At 37.4% G+C, this 25,986-nt stretch overlaps 1 protein-coding gene across 7 annotated transcripts in view; it reads left to right on the top strand.

The window, feature by feature from the left end:
• The window catches only part of LOC108044212 (rho GTPase-activating protein 6), a 70,888-nt gene that overhangs the window by 25,197 nt on the left and 19,705 nt on the right, over positions 1–25,986 (top strand). For 4 of the 7 annotated variants that reach the window (XM_017123129.2, XM_017123127.2, XM_017123132.2 and 1 more), the window contains exons 2-6: positions 6,381–6,541; positions 6,599–6,743; positions 22,192–22,284; positions 22,379–22,536; positions 25,733–25,954. In XM_017123129.2, coding sequence (XP_016978618.2) covers positions 6,381–6,541; positions 6,599–6,743; positions 22,192–22,284; positions 22,379–22,536; positions 25,733–25,954 — 779 coding nt within the window. Of the gene's footprint in view, positions 1–6,380; positions 6,542–6,598; positions 6,744–22,191; positions 22,285–22,378; positions 22,537–25,732; positions 25,955–25,986 lie in introns of those variants that run through there. The other 3 variants (XM_017123128.2, XM_017123131.2, XM_017123133.2) reach the window with 3 other exon arrangements.

Here is a 25,986-nt window from a genome sequence, read left to right as displayed (position 1 = left end):
AATCAATTAAATCAGGTAGTTTTCTAGGATCTGGTTCCGTTACTTTTTACATTATTTATTAACGATCTTCCATCAATTATAAGTCATTCTCGCGTACTTATGTACGCAGATGATGTTAAGTTGTGCCTGCAGTATAAGGACATTTCCTGACTTGCAATCCGGTCTAGATAATTTTCAACACTGGTGCCGAGATAATTTACTAAATTTAAACGGTTCCAAGTGCAAGCTGATGACTTTTTATCGGGCCAATCCGATATACGCGACTTACAGGTTAAGTAGCAGCTCTTTGGATAGAATAACTCTTGTAAACGATCTTGGCGTTCTCTTGGACCCTAAACTAAAATTTTCTAATCACATTTCGTCCATGGTTAATAAAGCCAGAGGAGTGCTTGGTTTTATCAAAAGATGGTCAAAAGAATTCGATGATCCTAATTTGACTAAAACTTTATTTATTTCGCTAGTCCGTCCGATTCTGGAGTATGGGTCTCCCGTCTGGAGTCCACAATACGGAATACATATTGGTCGTATTGAATCTGTACAAAAAAACTTCCTTCTTTTTGCTTTACGGTGCCTAAACTGGGATGCAAATCTTATCTTACCTTCTTATTCTAGTAGACTTCTTTTGATTAATTTACCATCCCTAGCCAACCGTAGAACGATGATTGGTACTTTCTTTATTTATAACCTGGTGGTATACATGGTGATATTGACTGCCCCGATTTGTTAAGTCGGCTAAACTTTTCTGTGCCAAGTAGATTAACAAGAAATTATATTCACCTATTTTAAATCATTGTAGATCAAACTATGCCTTGCATGAGCCTTTCAGAGTATTATGTTCTGACTATAATAGACTTTTTCCTGTAATATCAAATCTTGACTCTCTGCCGCTCCTAAAACGATTAATACTTGCTTCATTGGCACAAGATTGATCTAACTATTACTTTTTTTTCCCGGACCTTTACCTTTATTTTCCTATCTCGCTTTTCTTCCCGGACCTTTACCTTTATTTTCCTATCTCGCGTCTATCTTATCGCGAATCGTGCCGTACGATACACGGCTGCGCCCCTCGGTCGGTTGGGCGGGTAAGTGGGCCGTAAGACTCCACGCGCAAAAAAAAAAAAAAATATCAGAGATTGGAAGTTTATTTATTATTTTTGGTGTTATTAGGTCACCGCCCAGAGCCTTTTTCGGTTTCAGATCCCCGATGACTGTCGTGATCTCTTTTGGCTGAAACAATGTTGGTTAAGATATAGTTTCAGATTGGATAAGATAATTGTTTTAAAGATGGCGATTTGTTGGTTTGCCAAGCAAGTCGCAGACGCCTCTTTTCCAGTACAAGCTGTTCCAATTGTAGATTATTTTTGAGATGGTTTATTTGCACGTCCATCGATTGTGGTGTTGAAATGGTGGCTGCTGCGACGAGTACATCTTTAAGAGCTTCAGTGGAGCAGTCGATTTCGAACATATTTGCATAAATGTCAAAATATTAACATTTTTAAACAAATCGTTTTAAACATCTTTGTAGATCAATTATACCTCCATGTCAACATGGATTTATAAGGCGAAGATCTACGACGACAAACTTTTTGGAGTAACGTCTTTGGTAATAAATGGCTTCAAAAAGAACATGCAGACTGACGTAGTTTACACTGATTTTAGTAAAGCGTTTCATTCAGTAAATCACTCGCTTCTTGTATTTAAGCTAGACTTATTAGGGTTTCCATGCGATTATCTAACATGGATCTTAAGTTATCTTTGAGGTAGGACTCAACGAATCCTCTTTAAAAGCTCTATCTATAATTTGATCCTAGTTAATTCAGGCTTCCCACAAGGAAGCCACCTTGGCCCACTTCTTTTTACTTTATTTATTAACGATCTCCCTCTAGTCTCCCAAAGTCGCGTGTCCTCATGTACGCAGATGACGTTAAGTTATGTCTGCAATATAATTGCCAGCAGTTCTGACTTACAATCGGACCTAAATTCTTTTCAAACATGGTGTTGAGAAAATCTCTTGGTTTTAAATAGCGCTAAGTGAATGTAATGACATTTTTTAGGGTGAAAGCACATATGCCACGTATATGCTGGGTGGTGATGCGTTGTCTAGAATCTCGCATTAACATGATCTTGGCGTCCTTCTTGATCCAAAACATAAGTTTTGTGACCATATTACATCCATGGTGAATAAAGCCAGGGGAGTACTTGTATTTAATAAAAGGTGGTTGACGCCGCTCAAACGACGGTCACTGGGAGTTGCCTTTAACCCGATATACCGCACCGAAACAAGAAATAGCCAGATCTTGTAGCGTAAAATGGTATTGAACAGACGGATTTTATTCTGTAGGAATATTACAAGTTTATGATTTATCCCTACATATATAAGTTAACATTACCGCAGTCTCGCCTCCCAGCTTCTCTGACCTCGTTGATTGGAATAACTTGGAAGCGGGAAGCTTGGCTTTTCCTAACTTCCAGCTGTGTGACCGCATTCACTAAACAGCGAGAATCCTCAACCGGTTACATTGAACTAAATATAATCTCTAATTTGTGGCGCTACATTTGAATTGCCCGACAATCGATAATTGGGTTAATCCGTTCCGCGACAGTGGTCAAAGGAATTCGATGATCCCTATGTTACGAGACTTTTTTCATTTCACTAGTCCGTCCAATCCAGGAGTACCGTTCACCAATTTGGATTCCTCAGTATGGTGTACTAATGTGGGCAAAAAGTAAGGTGACTTTGTTTGTAAAGTGAAAATTCTTTATTTATTCTTCTGAATCAATTTCATCCCCTTCATAGTAATCCCCTTCCGATAAAAAAAAAATTATGCCAACGTTTTTTTAAAACCTCGAAACAGGCCAAATAGTCCCTTTCCGGTATAGCCATAAGCGCCCTCGTCGATTCCGCTTTTATCTCTTCAATCGACTCGAAACGCGTTCCCCGGAGTGGTCTCTTGAGTTTTGGGAATAGCCAGAAGACACACGGAGCCAAATCAGGAGAATACGGTAGTTGCGGATCGATATGCGTCGAATTCTTGGCGATTTGTGTGCAGAAATTGAGCGTTTTCGGTACCAAACGAGATTTGACTTTTCGTAGGCCCAAATGGTCTTTCAAAATGGTTTTCACATATCCTTATGATATTCCGATCATATCAGTAAGGTCTCTAACAGTCAACCGACGATTTTTGAGCACTAATTCCTTCACTTCATTGACGTGTTGGTCATCTGTTGACGTCGATGGTCGTCCGGAGCGCTCCGAGTCATCAACACGTTCCCGACCCTCTTTAAAGTCTTTGTACCACTTATAAACATATTTCTGGACATGGTAGAATCACCAAAGGCCTTCCGCAACATCCTCAACGTTTCCGCAGCCGAAATTTCATTCCGCAGAAAAAATTTGACGGCATTCCCCGCTCAATTAAATCAGACATTGTAAAAATCGACAAATGCACTCTTGATCGTTTGGTAAACACAAGCGTAAATATAGTACTGATACTGACATTGACATGAAATTACCGCCAGATGTCATCAACAGTCCTGCCAACTCAAGAAAAAAAGAACTAGTCCGCCATATTAAGCCCGCGAATTTTAATATTTTATTATTTTACCATCCTACTCTAGTAGACTTCTCTTAATTAATCTACCATCTTTATTAAACCGTAGAACGATGCTTGGCACTACTTTTATTCATAAACTTATTAACGGGGGTGCGGAGAGTCCCGAGTTACTGGGTCGCCTAAACTTCTCTGTGCCTAATAGAATTACCAGGAACTTTATTCTTCTTACTATGATATGCGTGAACCTTTTAGAGTACTGTGTAGTGACTATAATAGACTATATCAGACTATTTCTACTACCGATTCTTAAAATCTTAAAAGCATTAACTTTATCTTATTTAGCACAAAATTAGTATTAGTATTTTGTTTCGTATGCATTCTAATTTAGTCTGTCCGTTTCCTTTTTCACTTCGCGCGATCTCGTTTTTTTACGCCCTTTTGGGAATAGGTTTGCGCTGATCATAGTGCATACAAAAAATATTAGCCTAGTACTCAGATCGACAAACGTGTTCGCTAGCGGAAAAACTTTAATCTCTCCAGTGTGACCAAAATTTCGAGAGTTCATCCGAACTGAGCGTACTACGGCCTAACTGTCAATCTGCTGATTTGTTAAAACTAAACAAATTTACAAGCGTAAAATTGGTTGTCGGCATGCATTGTGGCAATAGAGGCAACAATTATCTAAACATAAATATTGTATATGTCCACGTTAACAAATAATAATGTACAATTATGACTTACTATCTTTATCCATTTCACAGGCTATTTCCTCATACGTTATTTTTATAAAGCTAGCATGTTTTTTATTTTACAAATACCAAGTCCCATTCTGCTTGACATATCTTTATCTCAAGTAAACCATGTTCAAAATTCACTAGGTCGCCTACTTAATTTGTGTTTTGTATCAAATCCTGTGTTTCTGTCCAGAGTAGCACCACTCACGCAACCTGAAATGCAAAGTCCAGACTTTTTAGGAAATATACAAATACCGGTTCTCAATCTGTTTTTACTAGATATTTAGGTGCTCGGTCAAGATTTAGGTGCTAATGACTCTTTATCGGGTCAATCCGATATACGCGACATACACGTTAAGTAGCAGCTCTTTGGATAGAATAACTCTTGTAAACGATCTTGGCGCCTAAACTGGGATGCAAATCTTAACTTACCTTCTTATTCTAGTAGACTTCTGTTGATTAATTTACCCTCCCTAGCCAACCGTAGAACGATGCTACTGCCTTTATTTATATATGGTGAGATTGACAGTCGGATAAACTTTTGTGCCAAGTAAATTAACTAGAAATAATATTCCCCTAATATTAAATCATTATAGATCTAACTATGCTTTGCATGAGCAGAGTATTATGTTCTGAGTATAATATACTTTTTTTTATAATCTCAAATCTTGATTCTCTGCCGCTCCTAAAACGATTAATACTAACTTCAATGGCACACAATTTATCTTAATATTACTTTTTTCCCCGGACTTTTACCTATATTTTCTTATCTCGCGTCTATCTTCTCGAGAATTTTGCTGCGATACACGACTGCGTTCCTCGGTCGGTTGAGTGGGTAAGTGGGACTCCACGCGAAAAAAAAAATTCTGGGCAGAACTCCACTGATCGTATTAATGTTGTTTTTTCCTGCAATTGACTTTTGCGGGTTTTTTTATTTTTTCTATCCATTTTTTAAAATGTTCCCTGAGAAGCGCACGCCAAAAGTGAGGTGAAAAAAAAGACTGACGAAAAGTGCCCGCCAGCTGTTTGACGAACAGTTTCGCCGATCTGACACGAGGCTATACAAAAAATCGTTATATAGTCGTTTTATACTATAATTACTATAAAATACTATAAAATGTCGGTACAACCAAAACAAACCAAAATTGATGTTGTTTTACTCAAAAAAGGAGCTAAAAAAAATCTTTAATCCTCCATTAAATTCATTTGATAAAAATGTTTGCAGTTGGGAAAACGATGACTCTTTAGCTTTTAGAAAGCGTATGATGAGTGCCTTTTGCAGCTGTTAACGTAGACAACGTACATTAAAAATACGGAAAACATTAAAATCTGCAGATCTTTTTAACTTTCTTAAAGGTATTCCAGTCGAAGAAATAAAAACAACTTTGGTTTTATGTGTAAAAGAAACTTTTCTGAAGTAAATGATGGATTTCATTTTGTAATCTGGAGTATTATTATATGTGGAACTTATCTTTAGCTGCTAAAGAAAACGAAGAATTTAGTAAGTCAAATTCAAGATTCACCAGTTAAAAGAATATTAGTTGCAGTGGTCCAAGAAATTCCCACCGAGGTTCAAAAATTATTACTGTTCAAATTAATAAATCGTTTATCAGTCTGATGTAAATTCTGTATTTATTTTGCACTCCGTTTTTTAAAACAAAATAATCGGTGTGAGCAAGGATTTCTTAAGAAAATTTGTGATGATTTAAATGCGAATTAAAATGGTGATCAATTTCAAATCTATGACATGAATATTAAGTTCATCACTATTTTGTATGGAAATTCATCGATGAATCACGGGCAATAATACATTTTCGGCGACTGCAGGGTAGGATCATCTTAAGCTGGCGGAGCACAGAGTTGGTGAAGATCAAAGAGAGTAAGGATGCTCCCAGCAGTGCGAACGAGATGTTGACATCTAAAGGAATCTTAAGAATTTAAATGCCTATTTGGTGTTGGCACGCACAACCATTTATGTATGAATTGTTCACCTATCAATTTTAGTTATAACCGAGACCCTCACTTATCTCAAATTAAAAATATAATGTTAATTTTATTTCTTATATACTTGTTTTCTCTAATCCCATTTCAGGTCAAAAAAATGTAACTGCAAATATGCAAAAGTCAAAATCATTATCTAACGTGGGACAATTTGTTACTAAAAAAATATGGCGAGGTCGTTCCAAAAGCCAAAATAGGCAAAATATATCTAATGATACTACACCTTTACCTGCTCTAAAATGGTATCCATCGGTGAGAAAATTAAATTGTCATGTAATAATAAAGCCAAAGCTATTAAAACATTTTCAGGAACATTTTGTATGGATTTCAGAGTCTGGCGAGAGATTTAAAATTTCGGAAACTTTACTGATAAATTTGTCTAAAACAGAATCAGACTTAGTGCAAGAGTTTGCCCTGGAAAAAATAAAGGAATTTAATTTTGGAAATATTGAAGGTTAGTTTTTTTCCACACCTGGAACTATTTTAAAATTACTGTCGAACTTTATTTTAATGATCTTCGAATGTGCTTACTTTTTGCAACCCTATAATTTGCAATAGAAGAGTCCAACAAAATGAGACCAACAAAAAAAACCAATACTTATTTAATAAATGTTAACATTTTTTTTCGATGTGGAGTTAGCCTTTACTAACTATTATTTTTTACCTTTTCTTATTTTTAGTTTTAAGAAAATACACAATTAGTGTTACGAAAATAATATTTAATTCTTCTTGAACTCCGTTATGCGACGTCATCGGGGTTCACATCTAAGACCTCCACAAAGTATTCCCTAGTACGTGCAATATATACATTTTATTAGTTATGCATAATATAAGTCTGGGACAAACTCTCGTTCTCCAAGGTGTTCTGCTACATGTTGTGGATGCGGTTTCCACATATGAAAGAGTGGAGCAATTCGAAATTATGGCACACGGATGGAGCTCCACCGCGTGGCCCCTTTTTAATTTTTGTCGCATCAAAGTTAGCTGAACTTCTTGGCCATGTTTTCCATTTTTGTTCGGACATCTGTGTAGGTCAAGAAGAAAAACTCAGAGTTGCACCGAAAACATATAGCCTAACTATCGCATCCGTCCAATTTGGATGGGGAACGTAATGGGAAATTTTCGGAACGGCAAAACCTTATGGACCATCCGTTCAACGTATGGTGGATGGGTCTCGAACTCCATTCTCCTGCTTGTGTGAATAATATGGCGACTCACTTTCTATTGGTGTACATATACCTGATTTAGCTTTCCACATTGGATATCGTTTGCTGTTTGGAAAGAGATGCTGCAAATAGGATAGTTGAGATCGATTAAATTCATCCTCTAAGGCTGTGCGTAGAAGATGGTTTGCTGTTTTAAGCCGCTCCTTCGAGGCTGGCGATCTATGGGCTTGCCACTCCCTCCGAAGCCTTCGCCTTATGCGTAGCAGTTCGTTAATATGCCCAGAAGCCCGACAGTTGTTATCAGGCTTACAAGCCGGTATGATAGGGGTAGAGTGTTGTGCAGCTATTGAAATTACAGACATTAGTTCTTCAACTGAGCTGTCAATCTCTTCTTTTTGGTGCATGTTTGGGAAGCCATTAATATGGGTGCTTACGTACTTTCTGAATTTAAGCCAATCTGTTTTATGGGAGATTAGAACATATATGCGTTCTGAAAGCTGTAGATGATCGTATAGATGGAGTAAAAGTGACGAGTTACGTGTTCCACGTGGACATGATCTCTAGCTAGTCTTCTTGAGACGGCAAATTCAAGCAAGTCAGGCTTCTTATTAGGATCTGTTGGCCAATATGTAGGCTTACCAGGAGAGAAAAGACCAAGCTTGTTTCTTGTTGTTATTATAGCGTTGTACAGCTGTCTTCCTTTGGGGTTGGTGAGTCGAGAGCCCTAGTGGTTGTGTTTTGCATTGTAATTACCAGCCGCTTAAAAATGGTCACCTAATAGGTCAAAGAACTGTACAAATGTATCTTTGGAAATGGAAAAGCGTGGAGGGCAGTATTAAGCGGATAAGTTTAAGAAACCGCTTCTGGTATCGATGTGTATTGATGACAGGCTGTTGCAAATAATGGCAACTCACAGTGCCTAGTCAACTTTTCAACTCTTTATAGATAGGACAGACTCTGTAATTTGCAGTGTGGTTTCCCGCACTATTACTACATTTTTTGGCAGAGTGGTTCTCCTTGTTTATAGGGCAGGCCTCAGTTGAATGTGCATCCCTGCAGTAACTTTTCGTGTGGCCGTATTCCTGACAATTCATGCATTGCATAGGCCAATTCCGCTTATGGGGTTCCTCAACGGTGATCCTACGCTTCCACGGCTGTTTTTGTGATGTGCCGCTTGGAGCCGGGAGAGAGCGAGCGTGCTCTCTCCGTAATCGCTTGCAGTGTTGCAGTTGTTGCCGGTTCTGTTAACTCTTCCGCTCTTATGGAGAAGTAAGCGTTATTTCTGATTGACGAGAGCCGACGTTCGTCTTGTTGTTGCTGCCGATTCTTGCTCATTATGGCTTTTCGTTACAGAGCTTACGCTCTTACCCGTTGCCTTTATTTGTAACAAACTGTATTATCACATAGCTTAGTAATTAGAACACTTAGTAATTGATCATTTCCAAAGCACATGAGCACAGGTACCCATGCGTACATTCTGAGCGTCTTTTCGCGAAATAGAATTCGGCTAATTGTGGTGTATTTTTAGTTTCGCGGCGGAGCGATATAAAAACAAGACTGTTGTCATTGACAGTTATCAATCATCAAGACACTTATGAAAGCACAATTCATAACAAGCAACATTTGTCCAACATCCAGAAGTTCCATCACATGAAAACACTTCTTGTTGATGAAGCTGCCAACTTGATACGGCACTTGGCCATTACGGATACAGCTTACAACACCGCTTGGAAACGTCTAAAAGAAAGATACAATCGTCCACGGCACATTGTAAACTCATTTTTGGAGCAGCTTATGAGCCTACCAACAACTACAAAGGTTGATACATCAATTCTAGGGAAGGTGTCAGACGGAGCAAACGAAATTATTCGCGGATTGGATGCAGTCAACCAGATGAGACGCGATTGCTGGATCATCTATCTGGGCCTGGAGAAACTTGACGCCGACACGCGGCGCAGGTGTATTGAGCGCAGCATGGATACAGACTCCTCCATGGTTTATGTTAAAAACGCAAAAGGTGACAACGTAACATGCCGTCTCTTATTGGACACAGGCTCAGAGCTTTCCTACGCATCCGAGCGTTGCATTCAAGCTCTCGGATTGACACGTTCGGCATCAGGCATCTTGGTTACGGGAATCTCTTCGGTGAAAGCAGACACGACAAGGGGATGCAGCACCTTGCATATCAAGTCTCGTATATCCGAGGATCATTTGGTTGTCTACTCCCACGTGCTAAGCGAAATTAATTCTTCGCTGGAACGCCAAAACATCGATGCATCGGCCTTCGAGGTATTCAAGGATCTGCAGTTGGCGGATACTGAATTCAACACAAACTCACCTGTTGAAATTCTATTGGGAAGCGAACATGTATGGGCAGTGCTTACAGGACGAAAGATGTATGTCAACAAGGGTAATCTTATCGCCATTTCTTCGGTGTTCGGATGGGTAATAACCTCACTCATCACATCGAATCCAAGCAACCCTATTGCACTAACTACAACAGTGGACATCTTCAGAAGTTTTCGGAATTGGAAAACGTTCAAAGCAGCGAAAAACTGGAACCGGAGGATGATCAAGAAGCCGAGAAGCACTTTCTCGCCACTCACAGTCGCTATGAAAACGGGATCTTTAAATCGGTTGAGCTGCGGCTGCAACAGAAAGACCAATGGCGTACACAGTACGTATACTTTATGCAGAAAACACAATTCTGAGGTGCCACCTGAGGAAAACGCTACTGGAAATCAGTTTTATCTACACACCACCCAATGCTGGGTCGGAAGCTACGAGTAGTTTTCGATGGATCATTTCACGATGCCAATAGAAAGGCTTTTAATGGCACAATGTTTACAGGTCCTAGTATCCAGCGCGATCTATTCGCTGTGTAATGTAAAAATGTGCATTCTCAGCGGATATCGTAAAAATGTTCCGCCAGATATGGGTCAACGAAAAGCACAGAAACTTCCAGAAAATCGTTTGAAGAAAAGATCCATCCGATCCCATAAAGCACTTCCAATTGTGCACTGTAACATACGGAACAACTTGCTGTAGATCATTAAGAGGAATACCCAAATGCGTCGAAAATCCTGCTGGAGGATTTCTATGTAGATGACGTTCCTACTGGGTCAAACAGTGAGGATGAGCTACTTCGGAACCGAATCGAGCTGATTCAGCTGATGTCTCGTGCAAATCTTGAACTCGGGAAATGGGTATCCAATACTCCATGTATACAAACGGATGACAGCGACACACAATCTGCTCAAACGTCAACAGTAAATGTTCTCGGACTGTATTGGCATCCTGGAAAAGGCATTCTGTCGTACAATGTCGGTCTAGCCAAGTCTTGTCCGACGTCTCGAGGATATTTGATCGTCTCGGACTCTTGGCACCCATTGTAATTCAAATCAAAATCCTTTTCCAAAACCTATGGCTCTTGAATTTGGATTGGTATGGCCCACTCCCAACTAAACTGGCGGACAACTGGCTAAAGTGGAGAGCAGATCTGGAAAACCTTTAAACATTCCAACTACCACGATTTGTCGCCAACGACCCGGACAACATCGAACTTCACGGATTTTCGGTGGTGTACAGCAGAGTCACAAATGACGATGGCTCTATCTCGGTATCCATTGTGGCTGCGAAAACAAGGGTGGCTCCACTGAAGCAACAATCCTTGCCACGTCTGGAACTATGCGCAGCACTTCTCCTCTGCCAACTGATTCGCTCCATCACATCTGGACTCATCAATAGTGCTCACCTGGTTATCGTATACGCCAGCCCAACTCAAGACATTTGTTAGAAACAGAACCTCGGAAATCCTTGACACTATTCCAAGGAGTGCTTGGCGTTATGTAGATTCCAAAACAAACCCAGTTGACTGTGCGTCTTGATGGCTGCTGATCTCATCGACTTCCATTTGTGGTGGAATGGGCCTTTATGGCTACGAGACAAGGTGCAGTATCTGGTAAAGTTAAACGACTTACGTTTCGGTTTATCTGTTACAGACAAACGCATTCAAGGAGAAGTCAAATCCAACTGTTTGGCTGCACTGGCTGAAGCAAGTCCGGTTCATCCACTTGATGAACTAACCGAGCGAATGTCTTCTTGGATCAAGCTCGTCCATATTGTCGGCTACGTGAAGCGATTCATTCAACGTACACGAAACCTGTCTCGCAAAAGGGTATCTAGCGCTCTTACATTTGATAAAATTAATGAGGCAAGGATTCTGTGCATAAAACAAGCACAAGGTTGTTTCAAAGACGATTACCAATTGCTCCTCGGTAAAAAACCCTTAAGGAACCGATCACAGCTGATCAAACTGGCACCCATAATCGACGAAATCGATTTGCAGAGGGTAGGCGGACGACTGCACCACTCGCAGTATTGCTACCAAAAACACACCGCATCTCAAAGCAGATACTGGAACACGAGCCCCCTGGCGTTTCCTCACTTTTTGTTATTGTTTGGCAAAAATTCTGGATATTTGGAGCACGTAATCTAATTCGCAAAATAACACACGAATGTTTAGCTTGCTTTCGTCAACGCTACTACACATCCCAGCAACAAATGGCTGATTTATCCAGCGTACGCATTACACAAGCGCTTCCATTTATATATACTGGTTGCGACTTCGCAGGTTCAATACTTCTGAAGGATGCAATGGTTCGGAAGCGACGTATCAGCAAGGGCTACATATGCCTATTTGTTTGCATGGTCACCTCGGCCATCCACCTGGAACTTGCCACAGATTTGACGACAGAAACCTTCTTGGCTGCCTTGCGGCGCTTCATATCCTTACGTGGCAAGTGCAGTAAGATATACAGTGACAATGGCACAAACTTTATTGGAGCTAAGCGATCCCTCGACGAGATGCAAGAATTGCTTTCTTCACAGACACACAAGGACACCGTGTCTAGCACACCAGCGGATGATGGTATCCAATGGGTACTTATTCCCCCGAGAGCACCTCTGCATCTTCGCAGAATTACCGGAAACTCAACGCTCACCTTTGAACAGATGCGCACACTTCTTGCTCAAATAAGCGCAGTGATACATTCACGCCCCTTGTGCAACACACCGGATACGGAAACCAACTACCTATTACCCGCTCACTTCTTAATTGGGCGAGCATTAACAACAGTGCTTGATCCCGATTTGAGTCACATCCCAGTGGGCCGATTAGGATATTGGTAAAGCATCCAGTCTATGCTTTAAGGATTGTGGAGAAAATGGCATCAGGAGTATTTGACTACTCTGCAGCAACGTCCAAAATGGACTACTTCAACACCCAACATCTCGACCGGTGATGTTGTGCTCGTAAGGGAGTCCAATTCACCACAGGCATCTTGGCACATCGCTTGGGTTATGGAAACCTATCCAGGGAAGGACAACCTCGTTCGAGCAGTCAAATTAAAGACCCTGACAGGAGAGATGATCAGACCCATCACGAAAGTTGCTGTATTGCCCCATTCAGAAACTGTGTTTCAGGGCGGGCCGGGATGTTAGCTTTAATCATCTCTAATATAAAGGCCCATAATGCCATCTCTATTCCATTCTGTATATATTTAATCTATGTTCTGGCAACGCTGCTAAGAAAGCGTCGTATTGCGAAATTCAATTCAGTGTCAAATAGGCTTCGCAACTGGCAAGAATAAAATTAATACAGCCCACACATACTCAACTTGTTCTTATATCTGACCAATCTGGTTCATCTAATGTTCCAAATAGATATTTGTATGTTGTGCCTATAAAATTTATAAGACCTCTTTTGCTACGTTTTGCAATTCTAATTCCATTCATTTCTCAGTTCAATTTTTCTGTTAAGTATAAAATTTGTTTTTAAACCTGAAAATTCTTCTGATTGTTCGATTAAATTAGTATAAGTTATTTCAGTTTTTGTTAAGTTGACGGTTAAACAATGATATTATGATGTAATTATTTTGTAAGTCCAAGGTTCCTATTTTGAACATTAAATAACTGTTTTTATACCCTTGCAGAGGGTATTATAATTTTGGTCAAAAGTGTGCAACGCAGTGAAGGAGACATCTCCGACCCTATAAAGTATATATATTCATGATCAGGATCGCGTCCTGAGTTGATATATGCATGTCCGTCTGTCCGTCTGTCTGTTTCTACGCAAACTAGTCTCTCAGTTTTAAAGATATCGAATTGAAACTTTAAAGATATCGACTATATCCTATAGCTGCCATACAACTGATTGATCGGAAATGCCATAACTCTGGTGTTTGTAAAGTTAGGATTTTCTATGGGTTTTATTTTTGGCCAATCAATCCGACATACTAAATTTCATAAGGATCGGCCGACTATATCCTACAGCTGCCATATAACTGAACGATTGGAATATGTTATTGGTGTTTTTAAAGTTAGGAAGTTGGGATTTTTTATGACTATTAAGAATGCATCATATACAGATTAATCTGCAAGAGTTATTAACTTCGGCTCCGCCCGAAGTTAACTTTCCTTTTATGTTTGCTTTTATGTTGATAGTGTTGATCAACAAGTTAGGTTTGATTTTCATTTGGCGTGCATCTGGAATTATCGTAATTATTTTCGTTAATTTTCTTTGTTTTCTTATATTTAGAATTTTAATGTATTTTTATTCTTCCTCTGTTAACTTCTTCGTAATGATTATCATCTAATTTTGTGATTTTTCCTGTCTTTTTGAACGGATTAGTGTTTATACCCGTTACTCGTAGAGTAAAAGGGTATATTGTATTCGTGCAAAAGTATGTAACAGCTAGAAGGAAGCGTTTCCGACCCTATAAAGTATATATATTCTTGATCAGGGTCACTAGCCGAGTCGATATAGCCATGTCCGTCTGTCCGTCTGTCCGTCCGTATGAACGCTGAGATCTCGGAAACTATAAAAGCTAGAAGATTGGCATTTTGCATGCAGATTCTAGGAGTTCCTACGCAGCGCAAGTTTGTTTCAAAAAGGTGCCACGCCCCCTTTAACGCCCACAATCGCTAATATACGATTTTAAAAATTTAAATATTTCGGAAAAGTAAAAATGCAGTTTTATTGTGTTTATCAATACCTATCGAAATGTAGAAGAAATTTTTCAAATCGGACCATTCGTTAAAAAGTTATGCGTGATCAAAGTTTCTATCTCCATCTCCCTCGCACTCCCTTTACCTGAGTAACGGGTATCTGATAGTCGGGGCACCCGACTATAGCGTTCTCTCTTGTTTTGATTGTTGTTGTTAGTGTTTTAGATCTAGTATCAATTTCAAATTTATTTTATGATTCATTAATTGATTTTATTTTACTAATACACAGTTTTTGGAGTTCCAGCGAAAATGAAAATATCTGTACTGGTTCTACCTGTGGTATTATGTTTTGTTTTATGATTATGAACATAAAGAATAGTTTCAAATTATGTTAGCTTACTTTCTATGTCTGTTTCACAGTTTATAATTCTTAATTTTTCATTTACTGTTTTATGAAATCTCCCAATATCAGAAATTCAATTTTAGCTTGTTGTTATATAAATAACAACATTTTCAGATTTTAACCAAAGTTGCAATGCTGTACACGTGAAAGCTGAATCTTTGTCTGCTTTAATTTGATTTGGTTTACCCATTTCATTGAAAACTTGGTTAATGCTCTTTTTGCTTCTAATCAATCTCGACTGTCGACTTTTATTAAATTGGCAAATTTTGATAAATGTCAATACAAGATAAAAATTGTTTATTATCTATCATATAGAAATCGATGACATATTTTTCTCTTGGATTAAAAATTTCTGGGGTTATTTTGAATTCTAATTTAGTATTTCTGTGTTCTGTTTTTGCGAGGTTGCACACTTTGCATTCATTAATAAAACTTTGAATTAAAAAGTGATGTTTGTTTTTCTATTCCTGGATGTAATAGTTCTCTGTGTGTTTTAATAACAATTTCTTTGAATTCTACGTAAGTGTTACTATCTATTAATTTATCATTAGTTTTCATTATTTTAGTTAAGTTATTTGGAGAGATAATTGCAATGTATGCTTTTTGATAGATTAAAAATTCTGTTTCAAATGGAAAATATATTACGCTTTTCTTAGCAGAGAAGTATTCGATTATTAATTGTTTTGCGTACTCGATTATCATTTCTTTATACGTTATTATGATTTTTGTTTTATGAAAGTAATTTATTATTTCGACATTTCACTTGAGTCTCCTCTTATAAATTCGAATTGTCTGTTATAATAATTAAGTGGTCTTTTCGTTAGTGAAATGTGGTTTTGGTTATCTTCTGGTGCACTATGCACTGTAGCTACTGTTGTTATTGTATTTGAATTACTGGAAGTCTCTCCTAAATAAGCTTCCTCTATTCTTCCTCTGCAAATATTTTATTTCATAAGCAAACTCATTTAGTTTTATTTTCCACCGCTGTAATTTCATATTAGGTTCTTTGATATTATTAAGCAATACCAGAGGCCTGTGATCACTAAGGATCAGAAATTTTCTGCCAAAAAGATAGGACCTGAAATATTTGGTGGCCCAGCTAAAATGTTGATTAAGAGTTCTACTGGCATAGCAGATTGGTTTATGATTTTGTGATAATACTGCTCCTATAGCAATATTACTTGCATCTGTTGTTAATGAAAATGGATCGGACATTATTATTATCTTTTATATTTAATGTTACGCCATTTTAAAGCTTTGCTGTCAATGGTATTTCTATTTTTTTAATTTCCTATAGAATCCACACCGACCTAAAAAGGATTTCTTTTGCGGATTTGGGTATAGGGAAAATTTGTATTGCCTCTATCTTAGGAGGATTTGGTTTTATACCGGTTGTTGATATAATAATTATTCATAAGCTCGTATTTGTAGAGTTAAAGCTTGAGATTAGTTTCTCGTATTTTTTTAAAAACCTTTTGCAAAGATAATACATGTTCATCCAATGAAGTGGAGTACACGATAATATCCTCCAAGTAGACCAAACAATCCTTGTAGTTCAAATCTTTTAAGAGATTGTTCATGCACCTTTGAAAGGTAGCAGGAGCATTTTTTAATCCAAAAGGCATTCGAGTATATTTGTAATGTCCATTTTTGTCTTTTTAATAGAATTATCATCCATTTGTATTTGGTGAAAACCTTTTAAGAGGTCCATAGTGGTAAAATATTGACATCTACCAAGTTTCTCCAGTATTTGTCATCTTCCGTAATATCATTCAAATTATGATAGTCAATAACGATTCGGAACTTTGTTGTTCCTCATGCAACCCCTTTCTTGGGTACTATCCAAATAGGTGAACTATGGGGGAATTCGACTTTCGAATTATACTCTGTTATATCATATCCTTCATTTGCAAATCGACTTCTTGGTCGTAAAGGATATTTGAATGGTTTTTGTTAACTGCTTACTTGATAGTAAAGTCAAATTGTCATTTTCTTAGTATGTCGCTAAATTCATATAAAATTCGCTTTAGATTATCTGTTTCCTCGTCATTAAAGTGTTTTAATCTAAACTTATTGGTTTCTTTCAAGTCATTATTTATTGCAAAATTAGATGGTGTATCTGTTGTAAATGGGGGATCGCAAGAAACAATTTCAGCTTATCTTCGTTTATAATCGAAATCATTATAATTATATCTCATTCCGAATTGATGCATTACATGCTTCGAGATATTCTCTTCCCATGAGCATATCATATCTATCGGAAAAATTATGGACCCAAAATGTTTGTTTGGTCGGACTTTGTGTATTTTTGGTCAGAAAATGAAAGTAATTTTATTAATTAAATTAATAGAAGAGCCTGTTTCTACAACACATCGGAACTCTTGATCATTCATGGTGATTCGTATGTAGGGGTTTCTATTTCCTGTTCTTTGACCTGGGCTTGTTGATATGTTCTGTATCCATTTTCATATGGCCACTTGTACTTTCGCTATTTCTTTTTATTGTTCGAAGGGGCGCACTAGCCCCATTTAATATTATAAAATATTTGGACTCAATGTCCTCAACGAACTTACGTATACACCCGGGAAAGGGGGTGTTAGTAGTTCTTTGCAGGACGTCTGGGTTTTGTACTCATTGATGAGAGAGTTCGTTAAATCCATCCAGCACCTGGCTGTTGATAGTTGAGATATCCTCTGGGCATATCCGTGAAGCTGCATTTCGATCGCACTGAAGAATATGCTCGCCTGGCGTATACATGTTGTAAAGTAGCTACAGAATGAAATCTATCCTCCTGATGAACGGGCTGAGTTCAAATGTGTTGCCTCCAAATTGCGGTACTGGCTCAAGGCCCTGATCTGGCTCAGCGCTTGATTAAGATGGTTTTCTGACAATAGTTTCACTGGTTCTGCCATTTTAGTTATACCCGTTACTCGTAGAGTAAAAGGGTATATTGTATTCGTGCAAAAGTATGTAACATATAGAAGGAAGCGTTTCCGACCCTATAAAGTATATATATTCTTGTTCAGGATCACTAGCCGAGTCGATCTAGCCATGTCCGTCTGTCCGTCTGTCTGTCCGTCCGTATGAACGCTGAGATCTCGGAAACTATAAAAGCTAGAAGATTGGCATTTTGCATGTAGATTTTAGGAGTTCCTACGCAGCGCAAATTTTGTTTCAAAATGGTGCCACGCCCCCTCTGACGCCCACAAGCCACAAGCTGTGGCCACAATTTTGATGATATTAGGAAAATTTTAATTGATATGTATTTGTTTCGTCAATAAATATCGATTGGCCTAATAAAAGTTTGCCACGCCCACTCTAACGCCCAAAAACTCATTAAACGCTTAAGCCTGGCTAGCGCCTACATTTCTACATGGGGTAGTTGGCGCAATATAATAGCGCCATCTAACGGATGACTTTGGAACAGCTGGCCAAGGTGCTCAACAGAGTCAACGTTAATTCTCGATAAGGATTTATATTAAAGCAAATTGCGATGGTTTTCATTTGTCAATACCGAACTATATCCCAAGAAATATGCAAATCAAATCAAGTTAGCCAAATTGGAGGTCTGAGTCAAACAATGGCGTATGTGTATATGTATGTATTTACATTGTACACATTTGCGATTGCCCGGCAATTATAATATTAAGTTGTTCAGCTGAGTAACGGGTATCTAATAGTCGAGGCACTCGACTCTTGTTTTGTTTAGTTTTGATACATTTTTCTCAAATTTAAAAGTTTTTGGTATTTTGAATTTGATTTAATATTGTAAACTTATACCTCGTCTCTTACCACTGGTAACTAAGGTTTTTATTTTTTAGCAACCCTTGTGTTACGAACAAAAGCACGAACTTTTACAATAACCTGTATTAAACGGGTTTTTGCAAATTTAAATTTTTAGATACTTGACGGTCACACGGGTTAAAAACCTCGCAGCCTGAGCTTCGATAGCGTGTTGAAAAAATTGGGGTTTCCGTTCGTATAATAGCGACACAAACCGACACTGCGATAGCTGGTTTTAAATTGCACTGTGACGAACGATATTTGGGTTCTTTAAGGATAATATAACCGTAAAAATAGTTATATCCTACCGGCTGAGCCAATAACAAATTCTGAATTAACACTTTTAAAAAATATATAAATTTCTTTATAGTGTGAAGCGCGAACTGGGAGACATAGGTCTAGTATTAGACTTCTGCATGAATGTACTCATTTGTAGCATAACAGATCTGTACAGTAGTATAGTGTTCTTAAAAAAATACTGCACTCATTCTTTACTGTACAGTGAACACTATAGGCCAGAAGAATATAGCACAACATTTTCAGTGTACTCACTTCGAGTGAGTACAGTATATGGTTGTAGTCTTCGGGAGTGAGTACAACATTTGTCCATTTTTAAACACGCTGTACAGCTTGTGTGTTGACTGTGTACAACTGTGCAGATGAGTGCAGTCAAAAATTGCCACCACTGAAGACATGGTAAATAAAATAATGTTCCTTCATTCCAATAATAATAACTTAAATATAGATTCTTTAATAACATAAAATAATTGTTATAATTAGTTTTAATTAAAATATTAATAATTTCTAAATTCTTTATTGTATAATAAATACATTTGAAACTAAAATACAAATCAATTTTTTAATCGTATTCTTTCTATGACATACATACACCCGGTATATATATATGTGTGTATGTACCAGTCATGAAATTTCATTCACTGTACAGTAAGTATACTGCACACCAACACACTGTACAGTGCGCTGACTACTGCACATCAATTTTGCTGTACTCATCAACAGCTGTACAACTATGGAATAAGTGAGAGCACTGTCAATCAAAACAGACTATACTACCCTACTCACTCACACCCAAATATACTGTGCAGAAAAAAAAGTGTGCCCACTTCTAGACTAAGTGATTTATTTGTCGTTTTGGATGCATTCATGCAGAAGTCTATCTAGTATCATTGCTCCTTACAAGATTCAACTTACAACTCAGACTTATAAACTACGCTGACGTTTAGAAAACCTTCGATTGGCAGAAAGAACGCAATTGATAAATTGAGAGTGTCCAAAATGAGAGCAATCAGTATGAGAAGGATGTTTATATTAATTGGCGACTTGTGGGAGCCGTTAATTTAGGGTTCTTTGCTTACGTTGACAAGTGCGTAGTGTGAATGTGCTTATGTGGTAGATATGTAGAGGTAGATATGCTACTATATACATATGTATAATATTTACTTTCTAAAGCGGGTCTGTCTGGAGGACAGGAACACTTTCGGATTACGTATACCTACAATGTTTAGGTAAAGAGGATTGCGCTACCTTCTGGTGGCGAAATTAGTCTTCCGTTGTCCTGGTGATGACGGAAGGACTTAACTTACATATACGATATACATTTATATGTACATAAGTTTGTTAAAGGTTCTGTGACTTCTTTCTATTGTAAATAATTTTTTACCTTGGTCATGGTTTTTTAAATTGCTTACTTTTCCTCTTTTCTTAATTGAGGGGACCAGGGTGAGTAGCAGTACTCTTGATGTATGTACCTAAGTCTAAGGACCATCAGTATACAAATCGCTAGCGTTATATCTTGCAATAATTTTCTTTCGATGTTCAAAGGTAACTTCTTTTTGTATTTCGTCGTTTTTTTAACTTTGAATACGTTTGGTTTTATAGCTGTTTTAAGGGATTGTTGACGTAATCCTTTTTTCCATTTCCTGCGCAGGATTTGTATCTTCTTTTATATCTTGTGGGGACTTTTAAAATATTTAATGTATAGTCCTTTAATTGATCGTTGGTTATTCATAATAACGCATAACATATTGGTCTTTACCCTTAAGATACTCTACTGTAAATTCGTATTCCTCTAAAGCAAGCCTCACTTTTGTTAGTTTTGATGTAGGATTAACCTTAGAAAATTGGAAACTCAGTAAACTAAGGACTGTCTCGATTGTATTAGCAACGAATGTGAACGCGATACAGACCATTCTACTGAAGTACAATGAGTGATCACAGCAGGAGAAGACACGAGCAAATTTGAAATTCAACACAAAGAAGAATGACCCGACAACAAACACAAATTATGTTACAAAGTGTTGGGGATGCTTTGAGTGTCACCAGATGGGAATATGGAACAAAAAATGCCACAAGGAAAAATAAGACGGTGGACGTAATGTCTATTTGAATAATATAAAGAAAGATCCTATTGAAACCTGTATAAGTTGTGGATTAACATGGTTTCCCTTACAGATTAAAGCGTTTAGCAAATTTGAGACTCAACGGTCAGCAAAAGTTATAGAAGCGATGCGGTAATAGGCCAGAATTTTACCCAAAGCTGTATAAAGTTATTTCCCAAGACTGGCTCGGTGAATTTTAAGATGATATTAAGGTTCCATTTATTGTAGGCCACAGAGTTCGACCACTGGTGAATAAACTTTTTATGTCCAAATGCAACTAGCTCCTGCTTCACAAATAAGCTTTGATGAAGATATAAAATTGGTCAGAAGTTATTAACGCAGTAAAAGAGACATTTGACATTGACATTTGAGATTTAAATCTTTCGATATCATATTTTTTTATGTGACCGCAGATCGATTTTGAAAACGGCGGAGATCGGACGTCTACGTCGATGCCCTTATTCGAGTCCAATTTAAGCGAACACAATTTCCTCATATTTGGAAAGAGTCATTCTCTTTCTTTTCATTTGTGATCAAAACGTTTAAAACTAATTTTCAAACATATGCATTTACACTTATTATCAGCTTAGCTTTTCTGTTTTTTTATATATTAAATCCTTGTAGACCTAACTATGACTTGCATAAGCTTTTTAGAATACTATACTCTTACTAAATAGCACAGAATTTGGTCACACTTTTTTAATGGTTTTTTTTTTTAATATACGCCCCATGGAACTTTAAAAAAATTGGGCTATTCCTTAGAAATACCCGTTAAAAAGATTAAATCTCTTATAATTTTTCAAAGTGTGATGTCAGAATATCATACAAAGAGATCGATAACTACGCATGCAGTTGCGTTTAGAAATTTTTCTATATTTGGGGTGCTGGAATCTTTCTTGTGGCCGGGCATAGCTGACTCTTCTTTATTCACAACACAAATGAAAGAAGGGAATTAAACATATTCAAATCATAAAAATTAACAAAACACTTTATTTGCTTAAGAATGGAGAACCCACTACCGCTTTTTCCAAGTGTGGCGTGTTCAACAGAAAAAAAAAATAAATTTTTTTTGATTTTTAATTAATTGATTATAATTCATACGGTCTAAGCTATACAATTCTTTTTTATTTATTAAAATTTTAGATTTAAAGATTACTTCACACAAACGACAAATCGTCCCTAAAAAAAAATCGTTGACCACGAGCTTTTTTGATATTGGAAGGAAAGATGCTCAGAGTAAGTTTAAGTTAATCAGGCGTTCAAGTTTATACAATAAAATGTAAACTTCCAAAATTCTTGAAACATAATCCAAACCTTTTTATATATCAAGATGGTCGCATAGTATTGTTTGGAACTTCGCTGGAAAGTTGCTTAGCGAGAGGCAGAAACCAAAACAATGATATAGAGAACCGATCAAAATATTCACTAATGTCAGTATTTCGGGGGAGTGATAGTAACCCAGGAAGTGTTATGAAGCTAAATGACCATGTAAGTATATTTTGTTCATTTAAATAATAATATATTTGACGTAACACAAACAATAACAATAATTTACTAAGTCGAGATTATAAATGTTAGTAATGGTAGGTAGGTAAAAAAGTTTTTTGTACCCCCCCTCCTTATTTCTGGTACCTGTGATTAGCTCAGGCTGTAAGTCCCTGGCTCCGGAAGACGACGACCTAATCCCCAGCTGCCAATGATTTACACCTCAGCTTATTTTCGAGTCGTCAGTTTAGAGTGATAATTCAACTGGTTTGGTTATTTGACCTCTTATCCAGTCTTATTTAGTTAAGTAGGTGGTCGAGTATTTATTCCCGAATCTCAGTTCCGTTGTCGTATAGACCGTAGTTTCCTTCTAAGTCCATCCTTTTCTATCTCTGAAACTCCAGATTGTTTTCTTTTTATAATTTTGTATCTAATTCGCACGTGTTAGCCCATTTGTTAAGCTTATCTATGCCGATAACTTTTGTGACCCGTACTAGTTGAACTACGTATTCTGCGTAAGCTGCCTCTTTTACTCGTCTTTGGATTTCATTCAATATCTCTTTCATGATTAAGTAAGAGTAGTGACGACAAAACCCAGCCTTGAGTTATATCCTAAGATTTTTTTTGTACCTGTCCAATAAGTCTATCGCCCATATTATTCTTTCCATGCCAATGATATCTGTGCCTGTGACTTTAGCCCAACAGTTCGGGTAAGGATTTTGTCAAAGTCGCTGAGCATGACATTCATTTTTTCTAGTGATTCTGAGTAGTGGCTTTAGGTTCCTTTTTGGCATCGTATATCGCCTTCTAACACATTTTTATACCCTTGCAAAGGGGATTTTAATTTTGGCCAAAAGTGTGCAACGCAGTGAAGGAGACATCTCCGACCCTATAAAGTATATATATTCTTGATCAGGATCGCCTCCTGAGTTGATATAAGCATGTCGTCTGTCCGTCTGTCTGTCCGTATGTCCGTCCGTCTGTTTCTACGCGAACTAGTCTCTCAGATTTAAAGATATCGAATTGAAACTTTGCACACACCCTTCTTTTCTTTGCACGCAGTATATAAGTCGGAACGGCCGGGATCGCCTTACTATATCCTATAGCTGTCATACAACTGATTGATCGCAAATGCCATAACTTTGGTGTTTGTAAAGTTAGGAAGTTGGGATTTTCTATGGGTTTTATATCCTATAGCTGCCATGTAACTGGACGATTGGAAATGCCATAACTTTGGTGTTTTTAAAGTTAGGCAGGGATTTTTTATGAGTGTTAAGAATGCATAATATGAATATTTTGGAGAATATAATTTACTTTTTGATCTATTTTTGTAGTGACCATTGTTTTAGGCCGCTGGTTCCTTATTCCATTATGCTGGATATGATTTCCTTTGCTGTACAGGTGCATGTTTCCTTAAAATAGTTTTTTAAAATTATGGACTGGTCCTGTCATTCGTAGTCGAGTGCGTTTGCTGATGATTTTACTTACCCTCTTCAGTTTTTAACTTTATATTTGACAATTTTATAGAACTTGTTTAAATTGGTTTTGGGCGCGTTTTTCATCTAGAAGAAAATATTATATATCTATAGTCTGAAAAAAAATTTTATTTTGACTCTTTCTAGTTTTAAAAACTATGTTTGTTGAATTATAATTGTAGTGTAAGGCCCGGTGGTGCTATGAGGAGGACTGTCACCCGTGAAAATCGTCAGTAATAGGAAAAAAACCGTTTGACATTTCATGTTATCAAAAAGATAACTGCCCACTGCATCATCCTGATGACTGGCTTTTGCGAATCATGTCGTGCGACTTGCATGTAGCTCTGATCCATCAGAAGCTATGCATTTATTGTATTGTGGGAGTTCGGTATCACAGTAATCTTTTATTCACTGATGGTACTTGATTATAATAAGTAGTAATATTAGCAAGTTGCGTTACTCGTCGAGGCTTGTTCAGAAGAGAGGGGACTCGGGATGAGATCTTAGGATAAAGCTTTATCTATCGATAAGTGCCATTCCCGGTGAAGCCTGCGCAGATCAGCTGTTTTGGTATTCACCGAGAGACGCTGACATGTGGTTGGAACTCGTAAGGTAGTCTCCCACAGTATTAAAGTTAAATTTTTAATTATCTTCACCCTTCCCCTACTGACGACTTTGAATCTAATAGTGTAAATCCTTGAGGTTCAAAAACATTGACTTAACCACCTCTCGTCCATGGTTATTGTATTAAGCAGATTTCGATATCTTTCTCTCAGCATCGATATGGTGGGGGTTGCGACCATTTTTTTTCCTTGAAGGCCAACTGCTTATTGGTGTCGTCGACCTTCTCCAGAAGCTCATTCGGTTCGACTAGAAAAACCCCGTACCAGATCTTGCAGTACAGCTTTTCATCGAATTTTTTTGACCACCTTTTAATATATCAAAGCACTCTCCTGGCTTTATACTATTCACGAAAAATATGACCAGATAAATTAACTTTTGCGTGTAAAAAGACGCCAGGGTCACCAACATACATGATTAAGTCAAGGCACAAAAAAATGAAAAGTGGCATTACTGTGCATTCACAACAACAAGTGTGAGTCCCTTATGGGACGCCTGAAGTAAACCGGCTCAGGCTTTGGACAGAATTTCTAAGGAGGATTCGTTATGTCCTATTACTTAGATAACTTAAAAGCGAAAAGTAGTAAACTACTAAAATCAACGCAACTATATCTGTTTGAAGGTTATTTTTGACACACGTAAGGTGTATCGATTTTTTTTTTCAGAAAACCAAGTCTCACTAAGTAAACTAAAGTCACCTAATTCTAGATTATTTCTATCTGATAGTTTACTTGAAATAGACTGGATAATGGAAAGATGAGTTGCATATATGATGACGCAATATGTGAACAAGAATTTGATATAAAACTACCGGAAAACGATAAATGTAATCATAGGGAAACGATGACATTAAGATTGTAATTTAATCTTGAATATACGAGTATATGATATATATCAGCATAAAAAAGAATCGGAGAATCGAACATTTTTTTAATGCGCTTAATGTTACTATTAATGTCTGTTATACACAAACCACACTTCAAGCATCAATATGTTAAATACACAAGTCGTTTAGTATATAGTTCGGAATAGATTTAAAACTAGTGATAGTCTATTTGCTAATTATATATTAAATAATAATTTTTGAAACTTTCTGATTTTAGGTGAGGTCATGCGAAAGTTTACCATCTAAGTGCATGGACACGACTGAATGTTTTGGCGAGTCTTTCACAAACTCTGAGCTAAGGTTTGATAAGACTTATCAAGATAAATCACAACTAATGGTACCAATGTTCGTAAAGAACTGTATCGAATATTTGGAAGAGAATGGCTTACAAAAGGTTGGTCTCTTTCGAGTGAGTACATCCAAAAAACGAGTCAAGCAAGTAAGTTGTCAAGAACCACTAAAAATTTTTAT

The sequence above is a fragment of the Drosophila rhopaloa genome, unplaced genomic scaffold, assembly GCF_018152115.1.
Source record: "Drosophila rhopaloa isolate 14029-0021.01 unplaced genomic scaffold, ASM1815211v1 contig_203, whole genome shotgun sequence".
In the NCBI taxonomy this organism is placed as follows: domain Eukaryota; kingdom Metazoa; phylum Arthropoda; class Insecta; order Diptera; family Drosophilidae; genus Drosophila; species Drosophila rhopaloa.
Note: the sequence above shows the minus strand (reverse complement) of the source record. Positions and strands in the feature narration are given on the sequence as shown.